Source organism: Moschus berezovskii, chromosome 16 (assembly GCF_049115385.1).
Source record: "Moschus berezovskii isolate FMDL1 chromosome 16, NW_MosBer_1.0, whole genome shotgun sequence".
NCBI lineage: Eukaryota > Metazoa > Chordata > Mammalia > Artiodactyla > Moschidae > Moschus > Moschus berezovskii.
In genome coordinates this window covers 58819528-58832124 of record NC_142475.1, presented here as the reverse complement: position 1 = coordinate 58832124, position 12597 = coordinate 58819528, and the positions used below count along the sequence as shown (strand labels likewise).

General features: G+C 47.9%; 1 protein-coding gene across 7 annotated transcripts in view; it reads right to left on the bottom strand.

Moving 5' to 3' along the window:
* ST3GAL1 (ST3 beta-galactoside alpha-2,3-sialyltransferase 1) overlaps nt 1-12597 on the bottom strand; it is a 96879-nt gene that overhangs the window by 6615 nt on the left and 77667 nt on the right. For all 7 annotated transcript variants that reach the window (XR_008686778.2, XM_055432652.2, XM_088844848.1 and 4 more), the window contains 4 exons: nt 11594-11790; nt 10413-10592; nt 9228-9273; nt 234-353 (listed from right to left, as the gene is read on the bottom strand). Coding sequence is in view for 6 of the 7 variants with exons in the window: in XM_055432652.2 (XP_055288627.1) it covers nt 234-353; nt 9228-9273; nt 10413-10592; nt 11594-11790 (543 nt within the window). In the remaining variant the exon portion in view is untranslated. The remainder of the gene's footprint in view (nt 1-233; nt 354-9227; nt 9274-10412; nt 10593-11593; nt 11791-12597) is intronic.

The following is a 12597-nucleotide window of genomic DNA, read 5'->3' as shown; positions in this document are numbered from 1 at the left end:
CCCCAGGTCTGAGCTTCTACCTGCTGGGCCTGGCCCTGCCTGGGGCAGCTCCCACACCAGGAGAACATGGCTCCTTCCTGGAAGGTCCAATGGAGGAGGCACAGCAAGTCCCACCGTGGAGACAGGACCTGAGCTCCCAGAAGAGGCCTGGGGGTGGGGATGGATGTCCTGACCGCAGGCGCCCTCGCTGCCCCTGGGGAACATGAGGCAGCGGGGGATGGGGTGTGTCCTACCTCATCACAGACGTGCAGTGAGAAGATAACCGAGAGGATGCCGGTGGACGGGTACCGCCCGTGGCCCTGCAGCCAGCTGTCGAAGACGTACTTGATGAAGGCCGGGTGGTAAATCAGGATCTGTGGAGGGAAGGATGCGGCCCAGGGTGAGGGGGCTGGGGAAGGACCCCAGGCATGTGTCAGGCACCGCACGCTGTTGTGTCCATGGGGACACAGCAGTGCCTGGAGCTCATATCCCTACACGGGGTGGGGGGGGTTGGGAGGGGTACGATCTAGTGGAAAGTATGGACCTGAACCTAAATCAGGAAAGGCTGGGCTGGAGGAAGCGCAAGCTGCAATCGACTTCAGGGAAAAGTACCAATAACCTCAGATATGCAGATTACACCACCCTACTGGCAGAAAGCAAAGAAGAACTAAAGAGCCTCTTGATGAAGGTGAAAGAGGAGAGTGAAAAAGCTGGCTTAAAACTCAACATTCAAAAAACCAAGATCTTGGCATCCAGTCCCATCACTTCATGGCAAATAGATGGGGAAACAATGGAAACAGTGAGAGACTATTTTTGGGGGGGCTCCAAAGTCACTGCAGATGGTGACTGCAGGCATGAAATTAAAAGATGCTTGCTCCTTGGAAGAAAAGCTATGACAAACCTAGACCACATTTTATAAAGCAGAGACATTACTTTGCCAACAAAGGTCGGTATAGTCAAAGCTATGTTTTTTCCAGTAGTCACGTATGGATGTAAGAGTTGGACCATAAAGAAAGCTGAGCGCCGAAGAATTGATGATTTTGAACTCAAACTGTGTTGGAGAAGAAGACTCTTGAGAGTCCCTCGGACTGCAAAGAGATCAAACCAGTCAATCTTAGAGGAAATCAGTCCTGAATATTCATTGGAAAGACTGATGCTGAAGCTGAAACTCCAGTACTTTGGCCACCTGATGTGAAGAGCTGACTCACTGGAAAAGACCCTGATGCTGGGAAAGATTGAGGGCGGGAGGAGAAGGGGACGACAGAGGATGAGATGGTTGGACGGCATCGCAGACTCAAAGGACATGAGTTTGAGCAAACTCGGGGAGTTGGTGATTAACAGGGAAGCCTGGCGTGCTGCAGTCCATGGGGTTGCAAAGAGTCAGATGTGACTGAGAGACTGAACTGAACTGAACTGAACCTAAAACACGGATACACAGAGGATGCTGGAAAAGAACGATGAGACCACAGAGAGAAACAAAGCAGAGAAAGGTGAGGAGGCACTGGGGTGAAAAGGTGGCATCTGAACAACAGTCAAGGAGGCCAGGGAGAAGGAACAAGGTGGTGGAGGAACAGGACGGCGAGACCACGCTCTCCCCCACAAATTCATCAAGAGAACATTTGAACGTGGAGTAAAGGCCACAAAACAACTTCTGAATGCTGGCAGAGGACGTCAGGCTCCCAGAAAAGCAGCCCATTGTCTTCGAAAGGAGGCAGGAAAAAACATAAAAGATAAAAGGAGAGACAAAAGAGGTAAGGATGGAGCTCTGTCCCAGGAAGGGAGGCTTTAAAAAGAGAGAAGTTTCCAAACACCAGGAAACACTCTCACTGGCGAGTCTGTGGTGAGCCTTGGAACCTCAGAGGGCCACATAACCGGGAGGAAAAAGAAAGAAAGAATTAAAACCCACAGATTACCCGCCAAACGGTAACTCCCAGCGGAGAAGCAGCATAGACGCCTGCATCCACCATTAGCAAGCACGGGCTGGGCAGGGAGGAGCTGGCTGAACTGCTTAGAGAGAGGACTGGGCTTGAATGCCGCGAGAACAATCTGAGAGATCTAACTGGGGATAGCAAAGCAGACTGGGATAGCTTCCCCAGGAAAAGGTGGAAAGCTCTAACCTAAGACTCCACCAGACCTGCTCACAGAACAAAGGACTGAGTGAGCGAGCCGGCTGCGGTTGGCCCATCCCCCATCCCCCCACCGAGACAGGCAAGGGAGGGCAGCCAGAGCCGGAGGGGGCAACCGCGGCCCCAGAAAGGCATCCGATACCAAACTGCAGGCAGGCTTCGTTGCTAATCAAGACTTCTTGGGCTCGGGCCCGTCGATATCTGCCTGAGAAGGTGTGCCAGTTGTACAACCAGAAAACCGAGTGGCAGGGACTGGGGAGGTGATAAGTCGCAGTGACTGCGCTCGCCAAACACCTGGTCACCTGAGCTGCTCGGACCAGGGAAGGCACAAAACGCAGGCCAAACCAAGTCTGCGCCTTTGTGGAGTACCCGAGAACCTGAACTTGAGCTGCTCAGACCTGGGAAGTGCATACAACCCAGCGCCGGCCTCGGACAGTTCCCAGCAGAGCAACCTAGAGCCTGTGCAGTGTAGACTGGGACAGCACACGCGCTGTGAGCGGGGGCAAACCCACTGTGGCCTAGACACTGCGAGCACTCCCCAGACGCCAGAGATATTTGTCTGCAAATATCTCTGCAATGTTCCTCCCTTCCCAGAACAGGACTTAACAACTGAGCCTTAAAAAGTGTCCACCCACACCCTAGTGTCAGGGCGGAAATTAGACACTGAAGAGACCAGCAAACAGAAGCCAAAACAGAGGGAACCACCTTGGAAATGACAGATAGTCTAGAGGTTACTCCAAGAATAAGACCAAAAACCAGAGGCAAGAGGCTTAAGCCCAAATCCTGAGAACACCAGAGAACTCCTGACTCCAGGGAACATTAATCGATAGGAGCTAATCAAACGCCTCCATACCTACACTAAAACCAAGCACCACCCAAGGGTCAACAAGTTCCAGAGAAAGACATACCATGCAAAATCTCCAGCAACACAGGAAACTAGCCCTGAGCTTCAATATACAGGCTGCCCAAAGTCACCCCAAACCCACTGACATCTCATAACTCATTACTGGACACCTCATTGCACTCCAGAGAGAAGAAATCCAGCTCCACCCACCAGAACACCGACACAAGCTTCCATAACCAGGGAACCTTGACAAGTCACCCGTCCAACCCCACACACAGCGAGGAAACTACATAATAAAGAGAACTCCACAAATGGCCAGAAGAGGGAAAGGCCACCCCAAGCAAAGCAATATAAGCAAGATGAAGAGGCAGAGAAATACCCAGCAAGTAAAGGAACAAGATAAATGCCCACCAGCACACACAAAAGAGGAAGATATAGGGAATCTACCTGATAAAAAATTTCGAATTTTGGTGGTGAAAATTATTCAAAATCTTGAAAGCAAAATGGAGTTACAGATAAATAACCTGGAGAAAAGGATTGAGAAGATGGAAGAAAGATTTAATAAGGACTTAGAAGAAATAAAAAAGAGTCAATATACAATGAATAATGCAATAGATGAGATCAGAAACACTCTGGAGGGAACAAACAGTAGAATGACAGAGGCAGAAGACAGGATAAGCGAGCTAGAAGATAGAATGGTAGAAATAAATGAAACAGAGAGGAAAAAAGAAAAACAAATTAAAAGAAATGAGGACAATATTAGAGACCTCTGGGACAATGTTAAACGCTCCAACATTCGAATCATAGGAGTCCCAGAAAAAGAAGACAAAAAGAAAGACCATGAGAGAATACTTGAGGAGATAATAGTTGAAAACTTCCCTAAAATGGGGAAAGAAATAATCACCCAAGTCCAAGAAACCCAGAGAGTCCCCAACAGGATAAACCCAAGGCGAAATACTCCAAGACACATATTAATCAAATTAACAAAGATCAAACACAAAGAACAAATATTAAAAGCAGCAAGGGAAAAGCAGCAAATAACACACAAGGGGATTCCCATAAGGATAACAGCTGATCTTTCAACAGAAACTCTTCAGGCCAGGAGGGAATGGCAAGACATACTTAAAGTGATGAAAGAAAATAACCTACAGCCCAGATTACCATACCCAGCAAGGATCTCATTCAAATATGAAGGAGAAATCAAAAGCTTTACAGACAAGCAAAAGCTGACAGAATTCAGCATCACCAAACCAGCTCTCCAACAAATGCTAAAGGATCTTCTCTAGACAGGAAACACAGAAAGGGTGTATAAACTCGAACCCAAAGCAATAAAGAAAATGGCTACGGGATCATACTTATCAATAATTACCTTGAACGTAAATGGGTTGAATGCCCCAACCAAAAGACAAAGGCTGGCTGAATGGATACAAAAACAAGACCCCCATATATGTTGTCTGCAAGAGACCCACCTCAAAACGAGGGACACATACAGACTGAAAGTGAAGGGCTGGAAAAAGATATTCCATGCAAATAGAGACCAAAAGAAAGCAGGAGTAGCAATACTCATATCAGATAAAATAGACTTTAAAATAAAGGCTGTGAAAAGAGACAAAGAAGGAAACTACATAATGATCAAAGGATCAATCCAAGAAGAAGATATAACAGTTATAAATATTTATGCACCCAACATAGGAGCACTGCAATATGTAAGACAATTACTAACAAGTATGAAAGGGGAAATTAACAATAACACAATAATAGTGGGAGACTTTAATACCCCACTCACACCTATGGATAGATCAACTAAACAGAAAAATTAACAAGGAAACACAAACTTTAAATGATACAATAGACCAGTTAGACCTAATAGATATCTATAGGACATTTCACCCCAAAACAATGAATTTCACCTTTTTCTCAAGCGCACATGGAACCTTTTCCAGGATAGATCACATCCTGGGCCATAAATCTAGCCTTGGTAAATTCAAAATAATTGAAATCATTCCAAGCATCTTTTCTGACCACAATGCAGTAAGACTAGATCTCAATTATGGGAGAAAAACTATTAAACATGCCAACATATGGAGGCTGAACAAAACGCTGCTGAATAATGAACAAATCAGAGAAGAAATCAAAAGAGAAATCAAAATATGCATAGAAATGAATGAAAATGAAAACAAAACAACCCAAAACCTCTGGGACACTGTAAAAGCAATGCTAAGGGGGAAGTTCATAGCAATACAGGCACACCTCAAGAAACAAGAAAAAAGTCAACTAAATAACCTAACTCTACATCTAAAGCAACTAGAAAAGGAAGAAATGAAGAACTCCGGGGTTAGTAGAAGGAAAGAAATCATAAAAATTAGGGCAGAGATAAATGCAAAAGAAACAAAAGAGACCATAGTAAAAATCAACAAAGCCAAAAGCTGGTTCTTTGAGAAGGTAAATAAAATTGACAAACCACTAGCCAGACTCATCAAGAAACAAAGGGAGAAGAACCAAATCAATAAAATTAGAAATGAAAATGGAGAGATCACACCCAACAACACAGAAATACAAAGGATTATTAGAGAATACTATCAGCAATTATATGGCAATAAAATGAATAACCTGGAAGAAATGGACAAATTCCTAGAAAAGTACAACTTTCCAAAACTGAACCAGGAAGAAATAGAAAATCTGAACAGACCCATCATAAGCATGGAACTAGAGGATATAATCAGAAATCTTCCAGCAAACAAAAGCCCAGGTCCAGACGGCTTCACAGCTGAATTCTACCAAAAATTTAGAGAAGAGCTAACACCTATTCTACTCAAACTCTTTCAGAAAATTGCTGAGGAAGGGAAACTTCCAAACTCATTCTATGAGGTCACCATCACCCTAATCCCCAAACCTGGTAAAGATCCCACAAGAAAAGAAAACTACAGGCCAATATCACTGATGAACATAGATGCAAAAATCCTGAACAAAATTCTAGCAATCAGAATCCAACAACACATTAAGAAGATCATACATCATGACCAAGTGGGCTTTATCCCAGGAATGCAAGGATTCTTCAATATCTGCAAATCAATCAATGTAATACACCACATTAACAAACTGAAAAATAAAAATCATATGATTATCTCAATAGATGCAGAGAAAGCCTTCGACAAAATTCAACATCCATTTATGATAAAAACCCTCCAGAAAGTGGGAATAAAAGCTATATATGACAAACCCACAGCAAACATTATCCTCAATGGTGAAAAACTGAAAGCATTTCCCCTAAAGTCAGGAACAAGACAAGGGTGCCCACTCTCACCACTACTATTCAACATAGTTCTGGAAGTTTTGGCTACAGTAATCAGAGCAGAAAAAGACATAAAAGGAATACAAATTGGAAAAGAAGAAGTAAAACTTTCACTGTTCGCTAATGACATGATCCTCTACACAGAAAACCCTAAAGACTCTACCAGAAAACTGCTAGAGCTAATCAATGAATACAGTAAAGTTGCAGGATATAAAATCAACACACAGAAATCCCTTGCATTCCTATACACTAATAATGAGAAAATAGAAAGAGAAATTAAGGAAACTATTCCATTCACTGTTGCAACGAAAAGAATTAAATACTTAGGAATATATCTACCTAAGGAAACAAAAGACTTGTACATAGAAAACTATAAAACACTAGTGAAAGTAATCAAAGAGGACACTAATAGATGGAGAAATATACCGTGTTTGTGGATTGGAAGAATAAATATTGTAAAAATGAGTATACTACCCAAAGTAATTTATACATTCAATGCAATCCCTATCAAGATACCAACGATATTTTTCACAGAACTAGAACAAATAATCTCACAATTTGTATGGAAATTTAAAAAACCTTGAATAGCCAAAGCAATCTTGAGGAAGAAGAATGGAACTGGGGGAATTAACCTGCCGGACTTCAGGCTCTACTACAAAGCCACAGTCATCAAGACAGTATGGTGCTGGCATAAAGACAGAAATATAGATCAATGGAACAAAATAGAAAGCCCAGAGATAAATCCACGCACCTATGGACACCTTATCTTTGACAAAGAAGGCAAGAATATAAAATGGAGAAAAGACAGTCTCTTTAACAAGCGGTGCTGGGAAAACTGGTCAGCCACTTGTAAAAGAATGAAACTAGAACACTTCCTAACACCATACACCAAAATAAACTCAAAATGGATTAGAGAGCTAAATGTAAGACCAGATTCCATAAAACTCCCAGAGGAGAACGTAGGCAAAACACTCTCCGACATAAATCCCAGCAGGATCCTCCAAGACCCGCCTCCCAGAATATTGGAAATAAAAGCAAAAATAAACAAATGGGACCTAATTAAAATCAAAAGCTTCTGCACAGCAAAGGAAACTATAAGTAAGAGAGCCTTCAGAATGGGAGAAAATAATAGCAAATGAAGCAACTGATAAAGGATTAATCTCCAAAATATACAAGCAGCTCCTGCAGCTCAATTTCAGAAAAATAAATGACCCAATGAAAAAATGGGCCAAAGAACTAAACAGACATTTCTCCAAAGAAGACATAAAGATGGCTAACAAATATGTGAAAAAATGCTCAACATCCCTCATAATCAGAGAAATGCAAATCAAAACCACAATGAGATACCATTTCACACCAGTCAGAATGGCTGCTATCCAAAAGTCTACATGCAATAAATGCTGGAGAGGGTGTGGAGAAAAGGGAACCCTCTTACACTGTTGGTGGGAATGCAAACTAGTACAGCCACTATGGAGAACAGTGTGGAGATTCCTTAAAAAACTGGAAATAGAACTGCCATATGATCCAGCAATCGCACTCCTGGGCATACACACCGAGGAAACCAGAATTGAAAGAGACACATGTACTCCAATGTTCATTGCAGCACTGTTTATAATAGCCAGGACATGGAAGCAACCTAGATGTCCATCTGCAGACAAATGGATAAGAAAGCTGTGGTACATTTACACAATGGAGTATTACTCAGCCATTAAAAAGAATGCATTTGAATCAGTTCTAATGAGGCGGATGAAACTGGAGCCTATTATACAGAGTGAAGTAAGCCAGAAAGAGAAACACCAATACAGTATACTAATGCATATATATGGAATTTAGAAAGATGCAAATGATAACCCTGTATACGAGATAGCAAAAGAGACACAGATGTATAGAACAATCTTTGGGACTCTGTGGGAGAGGGTGAGGGTGGGATGATTTGGGAGAATGGCACTGAAACATGTATGTTGTCATATGTGAAACGAATCACCAGTTCAGGGTTGATTCATATTACAGGATGCTCGGGGCTGGTGTGCGGGGATGACCCAGAGGGAGGATAAAGGGAGGAGGGAGGTGGGAGGGGGGTTCAGGAAGGGCAACTCATGTACACCCGGGGCAGATTCATGTCAATGTATGGCAAAACCAACCAATATAATATTGTAAAATAATTAGCCTCCAATAAAACAAAAAGAGAGAAAAAAAAAGAGGCCAGGAGCAGGACCTGAGGCTGCAGGGGAAGGTTCCAAGGGAACAGCATGGGCAGGAGACAATGACACTCCTGGAACACTGCAGGAAGACACCGAGCCACCCACCTGGCCTGACATGGGCCTGAATGACCTTCAGTCCCTAAAATGACTTCACATGCCAGCTGTCCCTCTCCTCGTGTCATAGTCGGGGAAATCGAGGCTCAGAGACACTAACATGCTCAACGTCACACAGCCGCCCCCGGGAGGATATCAGCACACAGCATCAGTGAACAAGCTGTATGTCTCTAGGCACATTACCTGGCCTCTCTGAACCTGATCTCTTCATCTCCATGCAACACTTCACTTCCACCATCCCTCTGCCCTTTGTCCACGTTTTAGCCAACCCCACACCAGGGCCTACTGGGGAACACGGTGATACAGAGAGACAGGAGGTGAGGACTGGCTTTGAGACGCTCACACCATAGGGGCAGTGGTTCTCAAACAGTGTCAGCATCCTTGGGGGGCTTGTAAAAACCCAGAGCTTCTGGTTCAGCGGATCTGGGGCAGCCCGAGGATCTGCACTGGTGACAAGGGCTGGTCCAGGGTCCAGGTTTAGGGAAACTTTCCAGGGTTCGTCTCTGCACTCTCTAGGTGGGGGCCCACCCACTGCCACCAACCCTGGGGGCCCAGGGGCTCTCTGAAGCCAGATGCTGGCAGAGTGGGGAGATGGCTCTCTCTCTGTCATCAGGCGGAGCCTTGAAAGCAAGGCTGAGTTCAGAGGACAAGGCACCTGCGCCTTGACTCACCTTATTCTTTTTCACTTTGATCTTGGCGGGGACAGGAACGTAGGTACTGCAGGAGGACAAGGCAGGTGGTTAGTCTGGGGAAAGGGTCGGCTGCCTGGGCATCGGCTGGGGAGGGGAGGGCTGGAGACGCAGGTGGACCACGGGGAGCAGCACTCATTCACCAAGGGGCTCCACCTCCTGCAGTAGCCCACTATGGACACCAGAGGGCGATCGTGACTAACTCTAGGACCTTCTGTGGAGGCGAAGCTGAGCCCCGGCTGATACAGCCCCTCCTCTGCCAGAGCCTGCTTCCCTCACTGCCCTGCACCCCGAATCCCTCGGGTTTCCTAACGGCCTCGGACAAGGAGGCTCTCAGCCATCTGGGCACTAAGCCCCTTTTCTTTCAGGCAGGAATGGGACCAGGTGCGAGCCTGGCTCTGTGTAGAGGCCAAGCCTCCAGGTCTCCCTGGAGGACAGAGGTCATGAGAAGGACCAGTGTGAACTCAGCAAGATGCGTGCCAAGCGGCTGGAACAATCAGATGTGAACTAACTCTCTGATGCTCCAGGCAGGACCGGTGACACACCGGAGCCTACATGCTCCTCACCTGGTCTCCCTAGCCAGCCCCCAGCCCGGCTGGGGCCATTTTGACAGTATGAGGCAGATGGTGGGGGTGGGGGGGGGGAGGTTGCTGTCATAATTGGGGAGCAGCACAGAGATGAGAAAGTTCATCAGGGTCCGCCTCCTGAGGGACTCACAGGGCGTTTGGGGAAGCAAGGGCAACCCACTCCAGTCTTCTTGCCTGGAGAATCCTCTGGTTAGAGAAGCCTAGAAGGCTACAGTCCATGCAGTCGCCAAGAGTCAGACATGACTGAGCAGCTAACACTTGCACTTTTCACTTTGGGGAAGAAAACCCAGGAGGTCTGTTGTGTTGTGGCATGGGAAATCATGAGCAGGAGGAAGGCCAGAGCTCGGGGGGCCTCGGGGTGATGGGAGGAGGGTACCAGGGAGAGCCAGAGGCAGCCTGGGGGTGGGGCTCTGCCGTTCAGGATGAGGCTTGGGGAGGTGAGGCGCCCCAGTGGAACAGTATGAGTGTGGCTGTGGTGGGTGGAACAGCATGGAGGGGGCTCAGAGGCCCCCACTCAGCAAGGAGGAGCGGTGGCCCCCCGGCAGTGGCCCCCACCACGCAGATGCCCCAGGGAACTTACTGGGAGATGGTGCCTTTGGTGGTGGCGCTGATCACCCACTCCAGGTCGACGGTCTTGAAAGGGACCAGGACCATGCTGACGTTCTCTGCCAGCTCCCTGAAGCTCTCGGGGTACACGAGGTGGTGGGTGGTTTTCCTCCCAACGTCGGCCTCAAACCCTGCAGTGGGGGCCTTGTTCATCCTGGGAGGGGAGGGAGAGACGACAGGCATCGTGTCAGCATCAAAGCTGACCTGGAGGGTCACCTTTAGCTCAGAGAGGCTGTGCTGTGTCCCCTTTGCTGGGCCCCAACTTCCTCATCTGTAAAATGGGCACAGTGAGGGCACAGGTCAGAGGCTTTAGCTACTTTTTTTCTCATTTATGATCTCAGGTGAGCCTAACCATCCTCACCACCAATAGCTGACTGTCCCGGTGCAGTGATGTACCTCGTTGACCTTTAACAATAACTGGTATATGTATTTTATGGTCCTATTTTTTCGGCCAAACTAATCTGAGCATAAAGAACTTATCCCAGAACACAAGAGCTACCCAATGGCGGCCTTGAACTCAGGGCCTGTCGACCCTAAATCTGACTCTTTCCCCCTCACCGTAGACATTCCCACCGGACGCCAGTACACTGAGGCTTCCCAAGGCTAGGTGAGCGGTCTAAAGACATGAAGTCAGAGTCCACAGACACAGGGGACAGTTCTAGAAGGGGCCTGGGGATGGCTGCCTGAGTTTCTCACGCTGCGCACTGGAGTCCTGGGTCGGGTGCCTGGTGTGGGGGTGACGAGAAACCCAGGAGAGAGGTGGGCATCTTTCTGCAACACTCATTTACTTGGAGACAGGGAAACCTACTTTGCATTAGAAGTATCAGTTATATTATGGCCTAGATGGCCAAGCAGGGGCGGGCTGTAAAGATGGAGCAAGAGTCTCGAGTTAGCCTTGTCCTCCAGCCAGGCCACTCCAGGCCGAGTTCCCAGCCCACTGGGTGCTTCTCCGCACGGTGTCCTCTCTGGGTTCAGAGAGGCCTTGCTGATTCATCCCCATCCTGCAATGCACATGGGGAAACTGAGGCCCTGGGGAAGTCTGGGCTCCCCAACTGGAGTCCTGACCTCCTGACCCCAAGCCATGATGCCCTCTGCAGCTCCAGGGGCCCAGGTCGGGGCAGCGGGGTGGGCTAGGGGGCGAGGGGCCGCACTCACCTGAGCACAAAGTCGTGACTGTCTATCTGAGGCCCGTACCAGGACTCCCTCAGGTTGCCCGAGTTGCCCACGACAGCGCAGCGCCGGCAGCCCACCGAGCCCTTGTCCAGCAGGGGGTCCACGTCCCCGGGCACCACCTGGAACAGCTCCTTGATGGTGTCGTTCAGGTTACTAGGCTGCTTCTCCCGCTGGAGCTTCTGTGGGCAGAGGACACAGGACGCAAGTCAGACGGGCTGGACCCCGAGCCCTTCGGGGCTGGTGACCTGGCTCCTCCCGAGGCACCTGGAGACAGAGCTCCACCTCCCCCACAGGAGCCACTCGGGGAGACAGGAAGGCCAGAAACCATTCATTCAGTCTACAAATGCTTCCTGAGCACCTGCTATGCTTGGTGGGTAAAGAATGTGCCTGCGATGCAGGAGACCCAGGTTCAATCCCTGGGTCGGGAAGGTCCCCTGGAGAAGGGAATGGCAACCCACTCCAGTAGTCTTGCTTGGAGAATCCCAAGGACAGAGGCTACAGTCCATAGAGTCACAAAGAATCAGATACAACTGAGCGATTGACACTTTCACTTTCGTGAACGTGGTGCAGCTCTGGCCTCTTGAGACCAGGTGGTGTGAGTGAGTGAGGCACATGGAAGAAAGGTCAGGTGATCCTCCACGCCCGTCTGCCCTCCGTATCCTACCGCTCGGCAACCTCAGCCCAGGACCACCGGGGTCTGTCCAGACCTAAGAATCAACACTTCGCAGGATACATCAAGGAGTCCATTGTCTGCTTAACAAGTTATTTTCATGTCCACACCTGAGGTCAACTACCCTGGGAACTCCCTGACCCCCAGGCACGGGCAAACACTGGGTTTATCCCGAGGGTGACCAGCCACCTGGTTGGCCCAGGGTTAAGGAGTTTCCCTGACTTCCCAGGTAGCTCAGGGGTAAACAATCTGCCTGCCAATGCAGGAGACATGGGTTAGGTTCCTGGCTCAGGAAGATCCCCTGGAGGAGGAAATG